Below are 26291 nucleotides of genomic sequence, written 5' to 3' on the forward strand. Positions count from 1 at the left end.
TGGGCTTTCTTGTTGTTTTGTTGATGGTTTCTTTTGCTGTGCAGAAGCTTTTTATTTTGATGTAGTCCCATTTGTTTATTTTCTCCTTAGTCTCTCTTGCCCTAGGATCTGTGTCTGTAAAGATATTGCTACGACATATATCTGCAATTTTGCTGTCTATGGAGTCTTGTAGGGTTTTTATGGTTTCCCGTCTTACATTCAAGTCCTTTAGCCATTTTGAGTTTGTTTATGTGTATGGTGTAAGTTGGTGATCTAGTTTCATTTTTTTGCATGTATCTGACCAAATTTCCCAGCACCATTTATTAAAGAGGCTGTTTTTACTCCATTGTATGCTCTTGCCTCCTTTGTCAAATATTAATTGAGTATAATGGCTTGGGTCAGTTTCTGGATCCTCTATTGACCAGCAGTTCTCAACCTGTGGGTCGCGAACAATGAAAATACATCCTGCATATCAGATATTTACATTACGATTCATAACAGTAGAAAAATTACAGTTATGAAGTAGCAACGAAAATAATTTTATGGTTGGGAGTCACCACAACATGGGAACTGTATTAAAGGGTCGCGGCATTAGGAAGGTTGAGAACAACTCTAATTAGAAAAGAGGATCAGAGTGATTATTTCCATCCAATATGACTAGAACCATGGCAGAGATAAGCACAGGATAGCACTGGGCCCCAGGGTAGGTAGGGTACCTCGCACAGACAGGAAAAGGTAATTAGAAATACTCTCCTAGAGTACATGCCCTTGACCAGAATCGAACCTGGGACCCTTCAGTCCACAGGCCGACGCTCTATCCACTGAGCCAAACCAGTCAGGGCTCTTTAGAAGGAAGATAAAACCACCTCAAAAAGAATGATGTATATAATGGATTAATTTCCAGAGCATTCACAGATGCCATTTATGTTGCAAGTCTTCCTTCCTGAATTGTTTTCAATTTTCAATTGAGGGGTTATTTTAAAGCAAATAGATGAACCTGGGGAAAGGGAGAAAGAGAGCGAGGAGAGAGTGTGGGAAAGAGAAGCTTTGTAATGACTTCCATGTGAGGACAGCCTGGGACCCCTTTTCTTCAACCTCATCTCCTTCCATCCTTTCTTTCACTTTATGGTTGGAACACATCATAATTCCCCAACTTGTACACTATTTCAAGCCTCTGGGGTCTTACTTGGACTACTCTGTGTCCATGTAGAGTTCTTTTTCCCTCCTTTTGGTACGGATTCAAAACTCTCTGCCTTTCTCCTTTCCTTCTTCTAGAGAAAAAGAAGAGAGGAGAAGAGCCCTGTATCTTCCTTCTAAAGAGCCCTGACTGGTTTGGCTCAGTGGATAGAATGTTGATTCAGTGGATAGAGCATTGGCCTGTGGACTGAAGGGTCCCAGGTTTGATTCTGGTCATATGGCATGGAGAAGGGAGAGGAGGAGAAGGGAGAGGAGGAGAAGGGAGAGGAGAATCCTGTGTTCTTAACTAAGATGTCAGTCTGCTTCCCATAATTCTATGTTCTAAATATATATTTTTTAAATCTGGTTCAGAGAAAAAAAAGACTACAAATAGATGACTAGGTAAGTAGCTTTTCTTATTTCATCAAATCATAAGGGCTCTGGGCAACTTTTAAGAGAGTGATTTTTTTTTTTTTAAGTCAAACAAGCCCTGACCTCAGCGAACGTACCTCAATCAGATTGAGGACATTTTTAGCAAAGGCCAGCTTAGGAGTACCCTAATTAAGTTAATAACAATGTACCTACCTATATAGTTTAAGTTTAAAAAATTTGGCTCTTTCTGTGGTTGTTTGAACTTCCTTAGCCCCTCCATGGGACTGGTTGTTCAGTAATGGTTGCAGAACCAGCCCAGTCATTTTCAGAGTAAATATGATAATGACCATGACTCTGGGAAGCAACTGGGGGGAGTGAATGAGAAAGATGGCCATATAGGCTGATGCTAAAAGTCTCTATAAAAGTCTCATACAGTTATCTTATTTCCAGCTCTATTTAATGCCACAGTAAATAAATTGGGGTTGACAACTCTAATCTCTTATTAGAAATGGTTTACATTGCAGTTGCTTCCTCTATATGTCTTCTCTTTTTTTTAAATATATTTTTATTGATTTTTTACAGAGAGGAAGGGAGAGAGATAGAGAGTTAGAAACATCGATCTCCTCTATATGTCTTCTCTTAATATTCAATTTTAAACTTACTTCTCCTGGAAAAAATGTCATTGTGTTTGTGTGTGTGTGTGTGTGTGTGTGTGTATTTATGTCATTGTGTTTGTGTGTGTGTATTTATATGAACAAATATAAAGTTGGAAAAAAAGGATTTAAAGGTCTTAGAAATTTTGGGCTCTCCTTTGTCTGTCTCCAGGCCTTCTGTCCTCCCTAACAGAAAGCTCTCTTAGAGAACTGAGGGGCTCCCTTCCTCTCCCACACATTCTTTCTCTCTCCGTGTCAGTTTTTATTTAATGCTAAACAAGTGGAAAGGAAGAAAAAGTAGGAAGAGAAAACCATTTGTTCCCAATTAACTATGCTTATCTGAAGGGCAGAGAGGGTTTCTCCAACAGAACTGTCTTTCCCACAGCATGCTCTGTGTGCCCCTGCACCACCAGGACATACCAGTGTAGTAAGCCTTGCCATTACTTTGGCTATATCCAAACAAGTGAGGAAACAAAAGCTACGTGGTGGCTACCATTCCCAGGGTCGACACATTGAGTGCCTACCTCTGTAGATCTAGATCTCACCCAAGGAAGTTTGGTCTGTGTGCTCTGGGGTCCTCTTACCCTATGTGTCCCACTGTCTCTTGTCCATTCTCAACGAAGGCAGCCTTGAGCAAATCTAATTGCTGAACTGATCAGATCTGAGAGTCTAAGCATTGACCAAATACTCCTAAGAACACTCCAGGACAGAAATGAGACTTAATGTTTGTCGTGAATAGCTCTATGTCCTCTTTAGATGAATGGAGTATTTCTAAATGTCAGTAGAAACTGGCTAAGACAGAATGACCTAGGAAACATGTAACACTACAGATTTCTAGGTGATATTGTCCAAGATTTTGTGTTAGTATGTTTGATAGGCAGCCAAGTTTGCTAGGTTTGGAAACTCCAGTCCTACACTCTGGACAGAGCCCTGTGCTCATTTGATACAGTCTTTTGGCCAGTGAACTTGGGTGCAGTTTGATTTTCAAAGACAGGAATTAGGACACTTTATCATATCTTGATGGAAGGAAACCAGCAGTCCCAGTAGTAGTCTCTTGAGTTACTCCCACAAAATAATCTATTGAGGCTTATCTTCCAGATATACTAAGATAAAAAAATAGTTGTAGAAAGGAATCATAGGCATAAGGCCATCAGATACACCAATGTGCACACATATGTACACACACTCTCATTGCCTTGCCTCTAGGAGCCAAGGACAAAGGTGGCCACCCTCTTAGCCAGAGCTGCACAAATGATTGCTCAGGCTGTATGCTGCACATTTCCAGGCGCCATTTTCACGCACTGCAATGTGAATGGTCTCCCAGAAGTTGTGCAATGCAGTGGTCCTTGGAGAAAATTAGAAATTATTTTGAAAACCTGAAGGAGCCCCTACTAGAAAGCAAATGCAACATTTGGGGTAAAAGGTCAACAGGATAAGTTCTTGCTATACAGCTGGCTCTCAAGCTCTGCTCTCAGCACATGCACACACACAGGTATATACTCTGCTTTCTGCACTTCCCTTTCCTTTAATCCAGGGTGATTTCCAAGAGCTTCCCTTCCACACCTCCCAGGTGGATTGGGAAGGGCCACAACAAATTAGAGGTGGAGAGTACGTTCATGGTGAGTGATTTCCCAACTTCTAGGCTCCTCCAGCATTTTGGAACTGTTTAATGCCAATCTTGATGGTCTTTATCTCCAGAACCCTTTTCCTGAAACCCAGTCGCATGCAATAAAGCACATTTATTTCATGCAACACAGCTTAGTCGATGCTTCTAATTACAAATACCCCAGTTTACTGGGCACAGCTCAGTGGGGAGTGCCTGGTATGAAGGAACATGCATAGCGCAGCAACAGGGAGTGCTTGCCACCAAACACAGAGAAGTAAAGGAGATGCAAAGCTACAGTAGCTAGAGTAGGACTAGCTTTCCTGATTTCAGTTCACGAAAAGCCTCTTGCCTCCATAGTTCACTAGTTTGGCATGGCATTTGCCCTTCTCTGTGAGTTGATGTTGTTATGTTCAATAGAAGTCAGGTTAATTCCCAGGCTTGTCTGGGATTAGGAGCTGGCATCTTCCCTCAATTGTAGTTCTTCTCTCAAAACCAGTGTTAGGCTTTTGCATTTGTTTTCCTAAGTAATTGGATAATCCCGAAATGTGAATCTCCTCCAAGCTCTTCCACTTTGCAAACTCCAGAAGCAATTAACCAATACATTAAGATCCGTGGGAGAACTGTGAGGTAAGGCTTCAGACATGCAAAGCGCGCAGCCCTGGGAAAACAGCAGCACCTGGGACAGGAGGCTCCCATCACTTCACATGAAGATGGTATGGGTTTTGCAAATCAAACACACACAGAAAACCAGCGATGGCCCAGGTTGGACACACTGTATGCAGTGCACAGTTGAGTGACGACCCAGACCAGGGAGCCACCTGTTCCTCTAGCTTGCACACATGTAGCTCACACCACCTCAGGCCACTCACAGTTTGCTTACCTGCTCATTGTTGCTCTCCCACCATTCCCCATACTCCCTTTGGGGGTGAAACACTCTATTTCCGACTTGTGCTGGGCCAATCTCCTGTCTTTGTACCTGGTATGCATGAACAAGGACAGGAGCAAACAGAGAGATGTGATTGTATGCTTAACTGGCCAGGCTGAGGAAGAGCTGTGGCTGCAGAGGGTTGCCCCACGCCAAAACAGGGCCTCCTGCTTTTCACTTCAATGGCTGCCCCGTGATACTTAATAGATGATTGTGATGGTATATGCATAAGACTGGAGACCATTCTGTTATTTCTTAGTTAAAGCACATGTGATCTACCCTTATACATTATTTATTAATCCGTGAGTTTATCAGATGTAAAAGCAATACAATCCCTAGCATCAAGAAAAAGATGAAAATAAGTACGTTAGTGTTTATTTGGTGTTTACCATGGGCTAGACATGTAGAATGTTACTTACATTTAAGTAACATTATTTAAGTTGAATTCTGGCAACAACCCTGTGGCAAAGGCCCTGTTGTTATTACTAGTATATCGATTTTTTTCTGAAGAAGAAACCTAAGATTGTAAGGATTAAATAAATTGATCAAGGATTTTGAACACAAGCGGTCTAAGTTTTGAACCCACATTTTTAGCGATTATAATGTGTTGCCTTCAATTATCAGTCTTTTAAAAAATGTATTCTTGTCATTAAAAAAACCTTCATTAAGTGGTACTATGCCTGAACATTATGTACAGGAATGGGCAAAAGTAGGTTAAATTACCAGCCATCATTACCTAAAAGATAAGCCATAAGTAAGGATACGAAATAATATTAATAATAATAAGGAGAAGACAAATAATACAAATAAATAATACAATTATGAATAAAATAATAATGAGAATAAACTCTGTTTCATGTACTCACAACTGTAAAACTACTTTTTGCGCCCCCCTCCCCCCATATTAGAGACTGGCGATGCCAAAAAAGAAAAGAAATTCCTTTGATGTGAAAGGTTTCTATGACCATTAGGCTGAAGTTTGAGAGTCAATATTGAGTTGCTTAATTGTGCAGGGTGGCTCAGACAGCTTTTGCATCAGAATTGGCAATTCCCCAGACCTGGAAGGTACCCGATGTTTTATCTAAAATAAGCTATGTGATTTTAACATCAGTGTGCTCCATGGTTCATCAAAATGAGCCTTAAGTAAGGATACGAAATAATATTAATAATAATAAGGAGAAGACAAATAATACAAATAAATAATACAATTATGAATAAAATAAAATATGAGAATAAACTCTGTTTCATGTTCTCACAACTGTAGACCTACTTTTTGCCCCCCCCCCCATATTAGAGACTGGTAATGCCAAAAAAGAAAAGAAATTCCTTTGATGTGAGAGGTTTCTATGACCATTAGGCTGAAGTTTGAGAGTCAATATTGAGTTGCTTAATTGTGCAGGGTGGCTCAGACAGCTTTTGCATCAGGATTGGCAATTCCCCAGACCTGGAAGGTACCAGATGTTTTATCTAAAATAAGCTATGTGATTTCAACATCAGTGTGCTCCATGGTTCATCAAAATGAGCCTTTATATTTAAATGACAGTTTTCAAAGCCAACATGCTTCACAGAATAATCTGTTTTACTTATCATTTAAGCCTGTGGGGTAAAGAGGCACTGTTGTACCCAGTTGCCTAACGAGGTAACTGAGACTTATTTAACTGACTGACAACATCACAAGCCTTGTCAGTAGAAAATAACTGCCAGTAGAGATTGCAGGGCCCCACAACTCTTAAAGTTTATCTTTATTACCTTTTTTTACTTGTAAAGTTGGAGCCTGAGATGATGTTGCTTCATCCATTTTTGGTATTCAATAGTCAGAAATAAAGTTACTATCAGAAGACTTGTTTGCCTTGGTATGGTCACTTTTTTAAAAAGTTTCTTTTCCTGCTGTCTCAAAATTAGTATTAAATAAAACAAAACAATTAAAATCATTATTAGTCCTGGGATTGAGGCCTTCCTCTTAATTTTTTCCTCTTCAAAGATGTTCAAAGTATCTAATTTTTGAGTGAAAATGGCTCATTAATCAAGTCGAATGGATGGAATAAATTACCTTATTCAGTAGACATGAATTAAGCACCTATTACATTCTAGGCAATGGGCTTTGTCCTGGGCATATAGAGATTAATAATCCATGGGTCCCACCTCATAGAGCTCACACATTAGTGCGAGAAAGAAGGGAAGCAGACAGTATATACACAAGTAACTTTAGATCTAGGCCTTAAAGAAGAGAGGGAAACACTTAAAGACTTGGTTAGAGGAGGTAAAGCATTGGACCAAACCACATGAGTAGCCTTTATTTTACCAAAGAAAATACCTCAGAAGAGAATCCCTTGTGAAGCACCAATCATTGAATGGCATTCCACATGTCAACAGAAAATATTTTGTGCTTGTTTATGAATTGGGTTGCACAACCAGAATACTTCTCTATAGCATAAATTAAAAGAATATTAATAGAATAGAACTATTGATGGTCACTCAAAGGGGTCTTTAAACTATGGGGATAATACTCTAACCAACTGAGCTACCCAGCCAGGGCACTATCCTCAATATTTTTTTGGGGGGGGGGATAAAAAGTTGATTTATTGGTGGGTGTAAGGTGGGGACAGCACCAAGACTCTCAGGAGTGCAGGGCCAGCCATTTGTCCAGGGGGCCACGGTTAGGAATGTATTTGACCCCACAGCCATCGGCCACCGTGTCTTCAGACTCATCCACATTAAACTTAGTAAAGCCCCACTTCTTGGAGATGTGGATCTTCTGGCGGCCAGGGAACTTGAACTTGGCTCTGCATAGGGCCTCAATTACATGCTTCTTATTCTGCAGCTTGGTGCAGATGGATATGATGACTTGGCCAATGTGGACTCTGGCCTCTGTGCCTGGGGCTTTCCAAAGGCACCCCGCATACCTGTCTGGAGCCTGTCAGCCCCAGCACAGGCTCCAGACAGGTACTGTTGATGCGGATGACGTGGAAGGGGTAGAGCCGCACTCACATGTGAAAGCCATCTTTGCCACAGCTTTTCACCATGGACTTGGCACAAATATAGGCAGCCTCCAGGGCTTCGGAGGAGAGCTGCTCCTATTCATCTGACACCATGTGGCCACAGAGTGGGAACTCGTCCGCTTTCGCCTTCTTCTGCCCCAGGTCAAAGATGCGGATCTTGGCGTCAGGGACACCTTGGCAGAAGCGAGACTTTGGGTACGGCTTGTTCTTGCAATATCGGTAACCCCGGGCTGGGCGGCAACCCATAGCGACACAAGGATCTTCAGTGGCACCAGGATCTTCAGTGGCCGAAGGGAAAGAGGATCCTCAATTCTTAACACTACCCTACATAGTGGGTGCTTTTATCCTCATTCCAAAGAGACAGGCATTGAGGATCAGTGTCAATCGCCCAATCTCACATCGCATGGGAAACCTAAGATTAGAAATTGGACCTCTCTGATTCCAGAGCTCCTCCTATTTCCATTAAACTTCTCTCTAAGTAACAATGTCAGTAACTTTAGAAACAAAACTATGAAGGCTTGTTATTTACCTTTTATCTCCTTGGCCCCATTTGCAAATGAATGGTACAGTTAACAAGACAGCCAGTGGAGAATCTAGTATGAGACTTTAAATTTTGTTTCTTCATTTAGGTTCCTATAGATGTACTATATATATTTAGTTTGTATCATTGAAATCATTTACTTAATACTCCATGTGCAAGGCACTGTGATAAGGGCTCATGGGTAACTCTATGCCATTGATAAGCTCACAATCAAGAGTAGGAGGATGAAATGAAAACATATCATTTCCAAACAATGTGAGAAGTTTTATTATAGGAGCATGCAAAAATATCTACCTAACCCATAGTAGAATGGCAAAAAAAAAAAAAATGTTAGTGAGATATGATGCCTAAGATAAATCTTGAAAGATGAGGGGGAACAGGGTGAAAAGATGAGTAGGCAAGCAGAAAAAAATCAAGAGCAACCACATGGAGAGGCTTAGCAACATGGGGCATATAGGGAAACAGTGTTTAGTATTTTTATGGTAATCAAGCATATAATAAGTCAAAGTAAAATGGGCTGGAGAGGCATATAAAACATATAGCTCATGGATGAATTTATCCTGGAGATTAAGAGCTTCCACTGTGATATTTTAAGCTAAGAAAAAAATATGGTCGGAATTGACATTTAGATAAAGTAGTATGGACTCAAGGGAACAAAACTACAAATAGCCTCATACTACTACCATAGTCCATGTGAGAGATGATTAATGACTTAGAGTAGTGATGGATGAAAAGTAGGGTACAGTTTCAAAAATATGTGGTAGGTAAAATGAGTAGGATCTATTAGATGATAAGTGTAAGAGAGATGTGTGGAATGCTACTCTAGTTACTGCCTTGAGTGGTATACTACCTAAGTTAAGAAAATACAGAAGGAATATATTTGGGGTAGAAAGAAGAAGCTTAATTTTGGAATATTGAGTTTGAGGTTCTGGTGGGATATCCAAGTGGACATATTCAGTAGACACATGGCTATAGGAATCTGGATGTTAGTGGCTATTATACACTGGGGAGACATCAGCTTACAGATGGTTGCAAATACCATGAGAATGCTCAGTGTTCACAGAGAGTATGCAGAATATAGAGTCAGACTTGCTCACCCTACCTGTTCAAAAACTTTTATAAGACTGTTAATGTAAGCATTTTCTCAAAACATTTACTGAGTATCTACCAAAAGCCAGATACTGAATTCAGGGTTTTTGAATCTGCTATTTTTTTTACAGCCTCCAAATGTCTAGATTTGTGCTCCATATAGTGTTGACACTTTGGTTTCTGCGCCATAACCTTGGCATGAAGAACTGTCATAAAAGTTTTAATAAATTTAAGAATGATTTGTTCTGAAATTAGCTTTAGCTACCTTCCTTGAAGATTTTTTTGTTGTTGTTCCTTTCATACCTCCTTTATCCAGGAAATCCTAGTTCATTTTTGTCCATTCTACAGGAGCCCATGTTCATCTGGTGAATTTAAAAGATGTGGGGGTAAGAATCAGGATTGGATTGAAAATGTAATTTCTCCATAATGATTTAAATAAAAAATTCCATTTCTTCACTCCCATTTCTCCTTCCCTACCAATATCTGGTAAAATTGGATTACTGAAATTTCTATATAGGCTATGTGGTCCAGAATGGATAAGTGAGTCCAAAATGAGATGAAACATTAATAATAATGTATATATTAGCTGAAATAGCAGAAATTGGGGAGATGATATCTGAAGCTGGAAGGAAAGGAGAAGACTTTGGTTTTAGTTAAATAGAAGACAGTAAATGGAGTGTTTAGTGAAGAGTTGAAGATGAAGAAAGGTCTGTATGGTCAAGCAAGGATTACATACAGATTCTTCAAATGGTTTGAAGGGAAAATCCAGTGAATGAAACAAAGAACAATGGGTGTAAGTGGGAGTTCCCAACATGATACTATTTCTGAGATGCTGGGAAGATTCCATTGGTGAATTCTCTCACTTTCCCTTAATGTCAAGAACGAAGATTTTTCCATCCTCCCTGAGTGAGGAGGCTAATGATGTAAATGTTGTTGGAGTAGACATACTATGACCTATTTAGAGGAATTTTTCTGATCGATATCGCAGACTCTCTTGAGAACACGGTTAGAAATATGTAGAGGAAGACAGATAGGGATGCTACTTTGGGCAGGAAGCTTATGGAATAAACAAAAAATATAGAGAAAATGATTGGCAGGGGGTGATACACTGAAGCCATGAAGTTCACATAAAAAAATAATCATTTTAAAAAAAGCATTTGCCCCTCCATCACATGGCCACATTCTTCATAACAAGCTGTCTCATCCTTACTTTCACGAGATAGGTTTTGATAAGACTAAGATGGTAATTATAACCCCATTTTGCTTATCAGTTTCAGCCAATGATCATGAGAGAGGGTCTTCTAGAGGTTTCTAAGAACATTTTCTTTTTTAGGTCTTAGCTGGAAAACACGATCCCTTTTTGCTATGGACAGTTGCCTGGATGTGCTACCCGACAATGCTACAACAATGTTGCAGGCATGAGAGAAGCTAATCCAACATTCAAAAAAAAAAATGAGAAATTAAAAAAAGGTTGGTTCTGGACAATGTTTCTGAACCACTGAATTAGCCTTTTTAACCTTAGAACTTCTTTTTATATGATATTAATTCCCTTATAATGTAAGCCACTTTGAATTAGGTTTCAGGTTCTCTGATGCCAAATCTTCCTACCTTTTACTTTGCTTTCATTACTTTTTCTATCAAGGATGAGTCTAAAAATTTCTAAGATTTATTTAGGTTTAGATAGTTATAAGTTGTGTGTGTGTGTGTGTGTGTGTGTGTGTGTGTGTGTGTATTTATGAAGTCCCTAAAGAAGAAACTTATTGACAAACAATTTAGTCTTACCTAATTTAATGGCTTTATTTTTTAAAGTATTGTTCCTTTTTATACATACTATTAGGATCTTCATAGAATTGGATTTGTATAGGAAAAAAAGGGGGTAGATAGCCTAGGTAAAAAAAAAATCCCTATTTAGAGAATGCCTAAACAATTGGCCCACATGGTACAAACACCACTGTTCACTTACTGGAAGCTATGATCATTATAGTCATAACCAGTGCCATATTGTGAATTATAAGAAAAAAATATATTTGGTCAGTCTGATGCCCTTGGCTCCTGGCTCACAGTTTCCAAAATCCCTTGTAATTTCCCAAGTGTTGAGTGTGATAAAGGTGTCTTCTGGGTTGGTGAACACATAGAAATGCTGTTGAGGGTACATGGAGAAGGCATGGAAGTTCCATGCCCTTTCCCCACACCTTGTCCTATGCATCTCTTTCATATGGCTGTTCCTGAGTTATGTCCTTTTATAAGAAACTGGTGATCTAGAACTAAAATAATTCTCAAAGTTATGTGAACCACTCTAGCAAAGTAATCAAAATGGATGGAAGGGGGTTTGGAGAAGAAGGGGGACGGGAGTGGTAGAAATGTATGATTTACAGCCAATCAGTCAGAAGTACTGGCATCTAGAGTCCCAGGAGGGGGTCGTTGGAACCTCTAATCTATAGCTGGTCAACCAGAGGCACAGATGGTAACTTGGATTTAGGACTGATTAACCTGTGGGATCTGATGCTATGTCTGGGTAGATAGTGTCAGAATTGAGGTGAATTATAGGACACAAGCTGGTGTCAGGAGAATTTCATGTTGGTATAGGGAAGCCTCCCCCAACTACATTATAATTGGTTCTAGGAACCCAAAATAACCAGTTTCTATGGGTTTAGCTCTGCATTCTCAAATTGATTAGCTAGCAGGAACTATCAGAAGTCAGAGCACTTATAACTAAATATGTGAGGCCCAGTGCAGCACAATGCATTTTATTTCCCATATTTATTGCCATGTTACCTTTTTAACTATCCTAATTTTGGATCCCAGCAGTGATAAAGCAAGGAGAGCAACTGAAACATACATTTGAGTATCGTTTAGAATATTATAGAAGCTTTTCCCAATACCATTTAATTATCTCAACAAACTGAGTGATGTGATTATTATCCTCAGCCTTCAGATAAGGAACCTGAGGTTTAGAAAGCTTCATAGTCTGGCCAAGGCCCTCTAAATGGTAAGTCACAGAAATGGGGCTAGAAACTAGATGTTGTACTTCCAAACCTCATGCTCTTTATTAACTCCTCACTTTTTATTCATTTTTATGCTGGAAAAAACAAACAAACCCCTATCTAAATAATCTGATAACCCATTTCAGAGACTGAAAAGGTCACACATGAAGGAAATAGTGTGTGCTTAGTGGAGCTAGACTTTGAACACAATATAAACCTATTTTTTCAAAGGTCAAATTTGACTACACTGTGGGGAACTGGAATAACTCCAGGCACCCTGCTAACAGGTCAACAGACTGCCATTCTCTGACTGGAGCTCGCCTACACAGGAACACACAGAAATCTGCAGGCTGTTGAAGTGGCATTGCTGAGACCTGACCGTCAGTGTCTATATGTGGGACACTGTGTGATATCAGGAGATGGACAGGATGAGGTGTTGGAAAATTTCAACAACCCTAAGGTGTTACAAAAAGAGCTGAAAGAAAGTCCAGGTCAATCTTCCAAGCCCAGTTGGCCAAAGAAGAATTCTAGAAGAAGACAGAGGCAAGTCCTTGTGGATCTTCAGTTTAGAGGGAAAGAGTAACCTACACTAGTTCAATATCACAAAGTAATATTGCCAAGTAATTCCTTATTTCCATCTCATCCTCTTGCCCTCCATGTATCTACTCATAAGGAAATATATTAGAATGGTTTACGACGTGTTCCAGCAGGTCTTGTGGTCTCTACACTCAGAAAAATAGCTTTTGCCCAGACTTGAAATGTCAAGTTGATTCACTCAAAGATTTCAGATTACAGACAAAAATTGAGCTTGATTAATGATCCCAGAAAGTAGTGTCAGGAATGAACATAAGTTTTGAAAGTATTTGAGAAGCTGCCAGGGAACATATTGCTCCATCCTCTATAAAATAAAAGGAAGGTAGAAGTTGACAGGTGGGGAAGCAGTGCTAATAAGCAATTAAAATGTAAAGACTCAGCTATATTGACCCAGGAATTCTATTCAGACAAATTTATTCTAAGGGAATAATTCAACAGCAGCTCAAACGCTTCTGTACAAAGGTTTTTCCCCTTTAGTGTTATAGAAAATAGCAAAAAAAAAAACCCACACAAAAAAACTTAACAAAACAAGAACAAACAAACCACTGGAGAATTGTTTAATAAATTACAGCACAGCAATATTATGGAAATGTGTTAAATTTTGTATTGAATAAAGCCTTTCATTTAGCTTCTAGAGAATTCCCAAAGCATGTATTTTAATCCCACTTATGATGAGAACTTGTTTTCAGAAATGAATCATCTTAGGTCATTGCCTTTTCATTGTGTACTTTCCTTCAGCTTTGCTGTTTGTTTCACAATCAATAGAAACCCAGGAAGAGACAGATTTTAAAACTAATTCTAAGGTGCTTCACAGCCTTACACAACATCCTCAATGGGGAGAACTTTACAGGGAGGAACACAATGTTGACCAGAGGGGAGGGTCTCCATACAAGGACAGGATCAGCGTAAAGAAACATTGTAGTGAAGCATTAATTAAAAGTTGCTGGCTTCTACTTAGGACCAAGGGATTTCCAGACAAAATAATTATTCTTCCTAAAGTCGGATGAGTAGTTTTCCAACAGGATTTTCTCCTAACATGTTGTGCATGAACAAATGAAAGAGCTTTGGAGTCGGATCAAGCTGGGTAATGATGACAGAAAGAATCAATGTTTTCTGGGCACTTGGAATATACCAGACAGATTCTAAGTATACAAATTTATTGATATAATTATTACCACATCCCTATGAATTATGTACGGTTTTATCCTTATTTTACAAATGAGGAAAAGCTAGGACACAGGGAGATTAAGTAACTTGCTCAAGGTTACCTGATTGATTAATTATATGCCGCATGTTGTTTCTCACTAAAGATGCTGGTTACAAATACTAGCTGGGTCATTAGTTGGGCCTGGTTCCTCTTTCAATGGCCTCAGGCACACAAGCAACTATGCTATTTTTCAAACTCTTTCCTGTCTTTTCTGATTACTGGCTTGAGCCCCTGCCTTTGCCCTTTTTTGACCCTTTCTACCCTAGTAGAGAGGAAGCCCAATCCCTCTTTGGTATTGACCCTGATTGCAGTTTACTCTCAGCAACTTGATTTTATCAGCCTGGGGTCTGTTGGAGCCCAAATCTCCGTGCTTCCTATGGAAGCAGATTTACTTTGCAACTGATGGAGAGTCAGAGCCCCTCCCTGAAAGCAGTCCCTTGCAAGTCTCTGTTCCTATCTTTGTATTCACATTTGTCACCTTTTCTTTTTAAATGGGGCCTTCCCAATTGTTTTAACTTTATTTTTCCTATATTTTAAATTTAAAAAAATAATTAGAGTTGACATTAGATATTATGTCAGTTTCAGGTGTACAGCATAGTGATTAGACATTTTGATACCTTATGAAGTGATACCCCCCAATACCTGACACCTTACCTTATTATTACAATTTTATTGACTATATTTCCTATCTGTACTTCACATCCCCATGACTGTTTTTTAACTATCAACCAAATTGTATGAACTTTAAGTATCACAAAACTTGTCTCTATTCCTGCATCTCAGCTTCCCTCCTCTCCCCTAAGAAAATCATAAATTAGCTGTGTTATATTACTAGACTTGCTAATGCTTTCTACAATTTCCCCATCGGCAAAATGAAAATGTTGAGGATCAGGTCAGACAATTTATGTAAAATTCTTGATCTTAATAGGGTGCATAATAATGTTACTTTCATGCCTGTCATTTTTTTCTTATTAGTAATTTCTATAACCAGGCAGGTTTTTTTTTCTCAGACAGTTCTAATACAAAATATGTTGTCCTGTTTTTTTCCCACATGTCCCGTCAGTTTCAGGTGTACAGCATAGTGATTAGACATTTTGATACCTTATGAAGTGATACCCCCCAATACCTGACACCTTACCTTATTATTACAATTTTATTGACTATATTTCCTATCTGTACTTCACATCCCCATGACTGTTTTTTAACTATCAACCAAATTGTATGAACTTTAAGTATCACAAAACTTGTCTCTATTCCTGCATCTCAGCTTCCCTCCTCTCCCCTAAGAAAATCATAAATTAGCTGTGTTATATTACTAGACTTGCTAATGCTTTCTACAATTTCCCCATCGGCAAAATGAAAATGTTGAGGATCAGGTCAGACAATTTATGTAAAATTCTTGATCTTAATAGGGTGCATAATAATGTTACTTTCATGCCTGTCATTTTTTTCTTATTAGTAATTTCTATAACCAGGCAGGTTTTTTTTTCTCAGACAGTTCTAATACAAAATATGTTGTCCTGTTTTTTTCCCACATGTCCCCTAATACTTATGAAACCATGAATCCTCTTATGGGACATGACCTGTATCATCTTCATTAAATTTGTGGGTTAATGAATCTTTAATTTTTTATTTCCATTTAGACTTAGCTCTTATGATCTGTCTGCTCCCACAACCTAAATTATGCTGCTGTGGTTTAGGCTGGATTTGAAAATGAGATGGAGATAGATGAAGCTCTTCTCTTTACTTCATCTCAGCCTTTCTCCCCTGTTGATCTCTAGAAGAAACATATTCTCTTTCTTCGTAACACTCATTACAAATTACAATTACTTGCTCACTGGTCTATTATCTTTCTCACTAGACTGTAAGCCTTATGGGAGCAAGGGCATGTCTGTTTTTTTTTTTCATAAGCACCTAGCACAGGGCCAGTAGATAGTAGTTGCTTTTTGCATGCATGCAGGTGTGGAAAAAGTAATGGCAACAATATTTGTCAAAGGTGAGGCGGTAATGTTTAACCAAGCCTCATTCCATCTGGCTAGTTTTTCCTTTCTGTTGTACACAGATGTTCATTCAGAATTCTTATCTCACCAAAGCTATTCTGTTTGCTACCCTCCTTTCTTTCTGTAGTCTTCTTCCTTCACCTTTGTTGCTCCCATCCCACCTTCATGCACAGACTCTTACTTCTTTTTCCCATTCCTCTGTCTCTTGATGACCGAGGAACAAATCAAAAGTGTTTTCAAATTTGGCCAAAGAATTTTGATAAGACCAAGATGAAGTAGGATTACAGACGGGGGTTGGGGTGTTCTTGCTCTCTGTATGTATGTGAGGGTGAGGTGAAGGGAGGACATGTTCCCTGTGAGAGGTCGAGCTACCTGAGAGTGGAATGACACCCACAGAGAGTGAAGCCTTGAGTCTGTTGAATTGTGCTCTTACTTGAGCTTTCAAAAGAATCATGTCAGAATGGCTATCATAAACAAATCAACAAACGACAAGTGCTGGCGAGGATGTGGAGAAAAAGGAACCTTCCTGCACTGCTGGTGGGAATGCAGACTGGTGCAGCCACTGTGGAAGACAGTATGAGTTTCCTCAAAAAGTTGAGAATGGAACTCCCAATTCACCCAGTAATCCCACTTCTAGGAATATATCCCAAGAAACCAGAAACACCAATCAGAAAGGATATATGCTCCCCTATGTTCATAGCCGCACAATTTACAATAGCTAAGGTTTGGAAACAGCCAAAAGAATCATCTCCATTCCTCTACACTGGACAAAATAATGAAATCACAGGTCTCTGACTGGAAACTGCCTGTCTACTTCTATTCATCACATTGTTTTAATAGTATCATTTTAATAAAGGGAATTATATTTCTCCTGATTTCAGATAATGTATTGTGATTTCTTGTAATCAAATATAATTTTAATGGAGGGATTTACTAAGTTTACCATTTCTAAGCAGATTCCACATTGCTCAGTGTCTATCACAATATATTAAAAGTGAGATCGCTTTAATTTCATAATGGAGATATAAAAAAACATTACAAATTATTCTGTAAGGCCTTTTCTTTGGTAGTGTTTCTGATGTACTTATTATTATCAGATACTGAACTAGGAGTTGGATGGTGGTCTGGAAATACTGGAATTTATCAGCAGAATATAATAAATTAATGTATGCAGTCATATAGCATCATATATGCTATATGTGTACACATATATGTATACACATACATACACACAATCACACACACATATCTCTATATAAGCATACAAGCACACCCATATAGATACATGAAAGTTCTTCAAATTGTTCTAAACTGATTGCACCTTAGTTGACTTGAGATAGGCAACAAATCATGTTAATTAAGTGAACTGACTTTGGAATTAATTAATATGGTTTTGATTTCTTAGCACTACTACTTCTAGCTGTATGATTTTGGGTAACTCATATAACTTTTCTTAAATTTTCTCTTTGCGTAATGGAAGCAATGCTACCTAACTCATAGCATCGATGTTTTAAATGGATTTTAACATAATGAAATGTCACAAAGATACTATGAGATAGGTACTGTGATTATCCCCATTTTATAGATAGAGAAACGAAGCAAGAGTTGTAAAGCAATCTGCTCAAAGTCACAGTCAGGGCAAAGCCAGGGCACATATCTGGGCTGTTGAATTCTAAAGCTCATACTCTAGAACATGAGGTGAAAGAAAATAATCGAAGTTACTAAAGGGAAAAGAAAGCCAATTCAGAGAAAAACACAAAACACCAAAACTCCAAGAGAAGCCACAGAATATGAAGAAAAGGAGGAAGAGCAAACATAACCAGGCACTGTGTTAGGAGTTTTTATACATTGTCTCAAAAATCCTTACAAACCCGGAGTAGGTTAGTGATGATATTTAAAAGATGGAAAGATCCTCGGATTAAACTGGAAAATGTCATGGTGGACCTTGAACTTAACCTGGCATGACAGGCAGAAGCTAGGCGCGTGTGCAGTCACTATTTGTTGAATGTATAAGTGGTAAGAACAGTCAGTCAAGTGAAAAGGCACGGTGTTCTTTTCCTGTTACCTTTCGGCCTCACATAGATGTATTAGAACTGAAGGGCTTAGTTTTCTCCTTCATTGCTAGAAAGAGGACTTGGTGCAGAGAGGGGAGGGGGAAGAAAACCAACAGGGACAAGCTCATTGCCTTGCCTATAATTGCCATGTCAGACACCACGTCTATAAACCAATGTCCACAACAGTGACTGAAACCTGGTAGGGCTCAATAAAGAAATGTACGGAATAAAAGAATGAATGAATGAAGAAAAAAGATGGATTCTTTCTGGAATGACTAGAGAAATCAGGGGAGAGAAAAGAAACCCACCACAACCAGAATAAATACCATCATGTTATCCTTTCTGTCCTCTCTCATATAACTACTTCCTCTTTGTGTACCCGCAGTGCCTCCTACAGAAACTTAAAACACCTACAATTCTCTATTGACATCTGCTCACATCTCTGGCTCTACTGTGAAGAGAGGAGTTATGGGATATTCATTTACATCTCTCTGGTGCCTAAAATACCACCTAGCTCATAGCAGACAGCATGACTGGTAGGTTTTCAGCAAATAGTACCTACATATTATTATTGTTTAGGTACTAAATATTCACCAAGCAGAGAATCTTGCTGGTCTATGACTGACCGCTGCCCAACTCTTCTCCTTTTAGCCCATTTGTTTTTGTTGCATGGTATACAACTTAAATCTTTCTACCTCTTGTATAACTGGCTTCCTTTAATTCACTAAAATTAATCTCAATTCCAATCTCCATAAAAGTGTATATTGCCCCCTTGTGTCTCCTTTAGTGAAACTGCCCACCAACCCCTTTGGTGCAGTATATCTTCCTGGTCCTGTGAGGCTCTGCTGCCCTCTAGGGGGCCTTGCTCATCACATTTCTCAGGACCAGTTTGCCCTGTACTTGGCAGCACAGTCCTTGGGTGGGATTGCCATGCTCAGGGCAGGGCCGCCAAACCTGAGTGCTGTTTCCCTGATCCTGGAGTCCCAGTTTACAAACTTGTGGCTGTATATGTAGTGGGATTAGGAATATGAAATTTTGCCGCAGCAAGCAAGGAGGATCTCAAGAACTGAAACCCATCACAGGTAGAGGCTTTGAAGAGACTGCCATGGGGTCTCAGTGCTCTTGGTACCAACAAGATCTTCGGTCACAGGTGTCCCACCTGCCTCGTGGTGGTTTGCACATTCTATCAAAGTTAATTCTATGGAATCCAGTAGCTACTAATGAGAGTTCTACTTGATGAATGAACACTGACTTCCATTTTTGCTTGGGCATTTTGGGAGATAAAAAACTTCTTCAAAGAGATGGAGATTGGAGGGAGACCAAGATGGCGGCATAGGTAAACACCGCAGACTGCTGCCGCAAACAACCACTTCAAAAATACAACTAAAAGACGGAACGGACATCACCCAGAACCACAGGAAGGCTGGCTGAGGAGAGACTCTTCAACTAGAAGGAAAAATAACAGCACACCGAGGCTCAGAGGAGGCGCAGTGTGGAAAAAACTCAGGTGCGGAGGTGCGCGCGCAAAGCGGGCTGCCTGAACAATAAAGATTTAATTTAAAAAAAAAACAAAAACAAAGAGATGGAGATTGAAATTGCTTCTTAAAAAATGTCCAAATCCAACATCTGGTTACCATACCAGTGATGAAGACTCTTAACTCCACCTAATTTTACTTCTCTGTAACATTAGACCCATTGACCACTCCTTCATTTTTTAATCATTCCTTGTTTCTTTTATGGTATCACTTGTATTTGGGTCTTGGGTGTATTTAATACTAACAGTCAGGACTTCTTGGTCCAGTTCTCAGACTTCTCTTTATTTATTTGGTCCCTGGGCTCTGCCCTTGGCTCTTCCAAATTTCAAATACCAAACAGTCTTGATCTTCAGGCGAGTTTTTGAGCATGTCCTTGAACTTGTTCACTTATATGTCTCTGAGGCACCTTGAATCTAAAAATTCCGACAGTATGGAGTTTCCTCAAAAAACTAAAAATGGAACTCCATTTGACCCCGTGATCCCACTTCTAGGAATATATCCCAAGAAACCAGAAACACCAATCAGAAAGGATATATGCACCCATATGTTCATAGCAGCACAATTCACCATAGCTAAGATCTGGAAACAGCCTAAGTGCCCATCAGTAGATGAATGGATTAGAAAACTGTGGTACATCTACACGATGGAATACTATGCTGCTGTAAAAAAGAAGGAACTCTTACAATTTGCAACGGCATGGATGGAGCTGGAGAGCATTATGCTAAGTGAAATAAGCCAGTCAATGAAGGAAAAATACCACATGATCTCACTCATTCATGGATAATAAAGACCATTACAAACTTTTGAACAATAATAGATACAGAGGCAGAGCTGCCTCAAACTGATTGTCAAACTGCAGCGGGAAGGCCAGAGAGGGTTGGGGGGCAGAAGGGAGGGGAGTAAGAGATCAACCGAAGGACTTGTATGCATGCATATAAGCATAACCAATGGACATAAGACACTGGGGGGTAGAGGAGGCCAGGGGATTGTCAAGGGTGGGAAAAAAAGGAGACATATGTAATACTCTTTGTAATACTTTAAGCAATAAAACAATTAAAAAATAAATAAAAATAAAAATTCCAAAACCAAACTCATCTTTCTTCTAATTTCCTTTCCTTTACTTTACCATCCCCCCTTCCTAAAAATTTTTGTTTCTTATTTATTCTTACTATCATCAAATGTGCATGACTCCCCCGAACACTTATTTTAATCTCTAGATAGGACTTTTTCTCTGAGTGCAGAGGTTATAATATTAACATGTCCAAAATTAACACTTGATTTTACCTTTCATACCTGTCCTCCCCAATCCTTCCATTTACATGGATCAAAAAACCTGGGACTCATCTTTAATTTTTTTCCCTTTATATATAACATAATAATCATTAAGTCTTACTTTCTACTTTAAACCATCATCATCTCTTACTTAGCCTGTCATAATTAATATCTGATTTCTCCCTTCTCTTCTTTACATTCTACATTTTTTTCTATCTATAGAAACAACAGGGATATTTTTAATATATTAATATTATCATGTAACTTCTCAAACCTTCCAAAGCTTCCTATCAAATTCAGGACAGAATGCAAAATCTGTACCTCACTTCACCTGATCCCCAGTACCCATCTACCATTCTCTCCCTTTTTGGAGAAGTCCTTTGTCACATGACTTTGGCTTTATCTTTAATTGGTTGATCTATATCTACAGGGTATAGAATGTATATATTCTTTAATAGCTTATAGCTCAATTTTGAAAATGAAATATATTTTTAATAAATACAGCCTTTATAATTATTCAAAATGTGTGTATATATTTTTGGGACACCCTATATCTTTCTATCTCTATCTCTATCTCTATCTCTATCTCTATCTCTATCTCTATCTCACTCTAGCTCTAGCTCTAGCTCTATATTTATATACTAGAGGCTCACTGCATGAAATTTGTGCAAGAGTAGGCCTTCCTTCCCCTGGCTGTTGGCACTGACTTCCCTCTGGCATCTAGGACCCGGGCTTCCCTCTGGCACCTGGGACTTGGGCTTCCCTCGCAGACCAAGCTTGGTCCAGAAGGGTTGTCTGGAAGGATGTCTGGTCTAATTAGCATGTTACACTTTTATTATTATAGATTTATGTGAATATTTATTGTGTATTACTACTTTTGTTGCAATAGTATAATTAACCTAATGAAGTTTGGTTGTAATTTGATTAAATAAAGCTTTCCTCATTTTGGAAAGATGTCCTGTAAAAAATCTACAGCAGGTTTTATTTTTTTAAAGAAAGAACATTTTTTATATCCTATGGAGAATTCATAATAATTGAAGGTATGAGAGAAATTTATTACAGAGGTAAGATACCACACATATTATAATAACTTAAAGGCCCCCCTCATATGCGTGTGTGTATATATACCCCACAGTACATGATAAAATCATTGATATGGGATATATATGTCTAGAACTTCTGTGGACTAGAGTGAAAAATGGCTTTATAAATGGCATGCGCTGGATTGAGTAAGATGAGTGGGAATGAATTTCATGCTCAGTAAATGCTTTGTCGAAGCATTAAAGTACAGAAATGTTGGGGTCCATGGGTGAGGCAGCTTGACTTATTCAGAAGATTAAAGCTCAAGAACAGTGTGAGGTAAGGTTGGAAAGGTAAGAAAGATAAGTTGAAGAGATTATGAAGAGCCTTGAATTGTCAGAGTGTTTTTCAACATGTAAGGCGTGAGAAAGTACTGCCTATTTTTGAGTTGGTCAAATTGATTGGGTTTAATCACTATTGCAGTAATTCAGATGTACAGAGATTGAGATGAGGTAATGGATCTATATAACAGTTGTGGAAATAAAAATGAGGATACAAAACCCAAATGTTTGAAAAATACAATTTAAAGTAGCATCTAATAGTTTAGTAACTTGTAATATCTGACTTAATATGTTTAAGTTGAGGACAAGGACCAATTAAGCGCAACTAACTTTTTGAGGGTGGGAAATAACATTTGTTACAGAGCAGAAATACAGAAATAAAAAAAAAATTACAGGAGAATTTATTTGATATGAGTGAGTTGAGGTTGAGGTGATGCCAGGTATTAAGATGGAATTATCCAGTTATCATTTATATGTTAAGGAAGACTACTTGAGAATTGAAAGTGCAATGATGCTTGAGTTCTCCAAAGAAGAGAACACAGGAGAAAGAAGCCATAGGCCATGGACTGACCTTAGAGAACACCTACAGCTGGGAGACTGGAGGTGACTCCAAGTCGCCCTGCATCAGTCCCTTTGTGCCTGCAGTTATCTCTTGCTCGATGACTTGCTCTATATTTTCCTGCCTAAGAAATCAAACACTCTTACTTAGCTTTCCTTTCAAGTCCTACCTCCTCTGTGAGTTTCTTTAGTATATTATGGAGTGTTGAAATTCTATAACTGATTCCCCTTTTCATACCAACAGGACTATTCTCTGCAGTTCAGGAGTAATGGAGGATATAATACGACAGCACAAAGAGCTTGAAGAGAAGCCCGGCAGGCATGGGTTCAAATCACCTCAATCACAAGCTAAGTGGACAGTCTTGGAAAGATTATTTCAACTCTCTGAGTCTCGGTTTTCACAGCTATAAAAATTGGTTTATCTTTACTTTGCAAGGTTGTACAAATTAAATAACAGATTGTATATAATAGCACAGAACACATTGAAGGAGCTTGACAAATATTTGTTCTCTGCTTCATATGGGTGTGTATGTGTTGGGGAAAATTGGGAGGGATGCCAGAGAAATAGTTGGCCAAGTGACTTAGAAAAGGTAGAGAATTTATTTTAGCCAAGAAGCTAGAGAAAAGGATATTATTTTTCCATTGTTTATTTCTTCCTCAAGAATTCCATCTCTACCAAGGGAATGGAGCTTGAAGGAAGAAAATGAATTGTTAACTCATAGAATTATGCCTTGAGGCAAACTTTTTTTCTGGTATGAAATGTTATGTTCTGAAAGACATATGACTTGCATGCCCCAGCTAGATCAGTTCTAAGGGGTAATACAAATAAAAGCATTATTAGAAATATAGAACTTTGAAAAAAAAGCTTACTTTATCCTACCACCCAAACAATTTATATCAATTAATCAAAAACATTTTAATCAAATTCAAGTAGTAACAAATGAGATTACTAACATCACATGCAAATTAAAATTCACTGTAATTACAGCATTCAAGAATATAAATTCATTATACAAAGGGAGCGTTTTAGATGCAATTCATCAAAATAATCTAGTATAGTCTCCCCCCCGCAAATATACTTCAGTTATTGCAGAGCCAATTCATTTAATCATTTCAAAGCATTTCTCTCCTTCAAATGAAATACCTGAAACATAGCATTCATAACACTGTGACCTACCAGATCTAAATCTTCTTAGCATTTACTTTCTACATGTCCAGTGAGAGACAGAAAAGTATATTACCAGGCAGTGGTAGAGCAAGACTTGAAATTGACTTATTTTCTTGGAAGTGAACTACTTTTCAGTGTTGAGTCACCATTAGGGGAGCAGCTATGTCTTCATCAGAGACCAGAGAAGTGGATTTTGCTGGTCACTCACTTAAAACATATTTTTTAGAGAACTTGTTAAAACAGGCACTGTGTTAGTTGCTGGTGATGGGAACATAGAAGGCAATGTCTACAATAAACTTATAGTTTAGCAGGGAGAAAAACACATAAACCAACCATGCAAAACAACTTGAGGATTTCTACATGAGGAGATCCAGAAAGTCTCATGGAAATGCAGTTTATAAAAGAGGAATGATGTTTGTGTTAGGAATGAAGGGTAAGAAGTTGTTTTCTAGGTAAACAGAAGGAAGATAAAGGTGGGATTAGTAGAGGCATAAATAATAGAATGGTCAGGAGCATACCAAACAAAGAAGTGGCTGAGGTGTGGCCTCTTTAGGGAACTATATGCTGTTTGGTACTGTTGGGATACATAATGTGTTTTAATGAGCACTGGTGGTGGGGACATTGGGGAATTGGTGGAGCAGGTTTGTGGCTGGATCTCAGGTTGAGAAAGTCAAGTCTACAGGGGACAGGTCTTTAAGGGCATTGTGAGCCATGTGAAAGAGTTTTATATATTTATTTGGTAATGTATATATACCTACTAATTAGAAGGTTGAGTGATGAGATCCGATTTGCATTGTAGGAAGATCACTCTGGCAGCTGTTGGGACATGGTGATGCGTCAATAATATAGATTGAGGACATTATGTCAGTAGTTCAAACAGCAAGTTACGGGGTCCTGATCAATGGTGACATCAGTGAGAATGCAAAAGATAACAAGATACATAGAGAAAATGTTTGATTGGATATGAAATGTCAAGGAAAGTAAAGAGTCAGGAATAACAGGAGATTGGGCAATTAGATTGAACATGTAGCTTTTATCCAGAGAGAAAGTGTAAGAGGAAGAAGAACCATCAGTGATAATGTCTAGAGAAGTGATGCTGAAATAATTATTTAATTTCTTGGTTAAAATAATAGTTTCCTCTAATGATCTGTCCTACATGTTAAAATTATCCAGAATGCGAAATACACTTCATTCTAAACATCGACTTAAATATTTGCATGAAATAGGTACTTAAAAAATATCTGGTGAATTTCAACCATACCTGACCACTTTTAAAAGACACATTTCACCATCTCACAAGTTTTAAATCAGCAACTTTAGAAAGTTTTCATTTGCAAAAGGGAAATAAAAATAAATCATAAAATTCATAACCGATGAAAGTGAAGCCATGTACTTAATTTGAATCTGCCTTTAGGAAACATAGCCCATTGCTTGTACCAATTTAGTTCAAGTCAGTGCTTGTCTGAGCCATGCAGACATTTCCACCATGAATGTCATTCTGGTGCACATTCTGGTGCACACTCGCTTTGATGACCAAGCAGTTTGGCTTTGTGCTTTAACTGGCTTGAAACTCAGCAAAGTAATCTAGACCAGTGGTTCTCAACCTTCTGGCCCTTTAAATACAGTTCCTCATGTTGTGACCCAACCATAAAATTATTTTCGTTGCTACTTCATAACTGTAATTACTGTTATGAATAGTAATGTAAATATCTGATATGCAGGATGGTCTTAGGCGACCCCTGTGAAAGGGTCGTTTGACCGCCAAAGGGGTCGCGACCCACAGGTTGAGAACCACTGGTTTAGATTGTGCCACTATCTTCTCCTGATCAGTCATTCAACTGATACCTTTGTCCATGGTGTCTTTTCTTGACTCGAAGTACTTTGTTTTTTTGTGTGGTCAGTTTCATTGCTCTTTTGACTTATAGCCTGTTTTGAGGGTCTTGCCTAAAACATCCTTCTCTCCTCCCAGGCTGCAAAGTCAGCTTCCTTTTTAGTTTTATCTCTCATGCTTGGTGCCTTCCTATCTGGAGCCTACTTTTATATCTGGTATGAGGTAAAGTATTGTTGTCTCAAGATTATGAACCAGTTTTCCCAAAACCCATCCTCTTTCCCCACTATGGCCCAGTTATTATCTATCCAGTCCCACGTATGTGGGTCTATTCCTGAGCTCTCTCCCGTACTGCTGACCCCCACCCCCCCCCCCCCCCCCCCCCCCACC

General features: G+C 38.7%; 1 protein-coding gene and 1 pseudogene across 1 annotated transcript in view; both read right to left on the reverse strand.

Annotated features, from left to right (window-relative positions):
* GRM5 (glutamate receptor, metabotropic 5) overlaps positions 1-26291 on the reverse strand; it is a gene marked incomplete at its 5' end in the record, with an annotated part of 130624 nt that overhangs the window by 17152 nt on the left and 87181 nt on the right. Inside the window, one exon of the mRNA XM_005875643.2 lies at positions 4667-4762. Within this exon, the coding sequence (XP_005875705.1) occupies positions 4667-4762 (96 nt within the window). The remainder of the gene's footprint in view (positions 1-4666; positions 4763-26291) is intronic.
* LOC102240763 lies at positions 7273-8246 on the reverse strand (annotated as a pseudogene).

This window comes from Myotis brandtii, unplaced genomic scaffold (assembly GCF_000412655.1).
Source record: "Myotis brandtii unplaced genomic scaffold, ASM41265v1 scaffold468, whole genome shotgun sequence".
NCBI classification, from domain to species: Eukaryota; Metazoa; Chordata; class Mammalia; order Chiroptera; family Vespertilionidae; genus Myotis; species Myotis brandtii.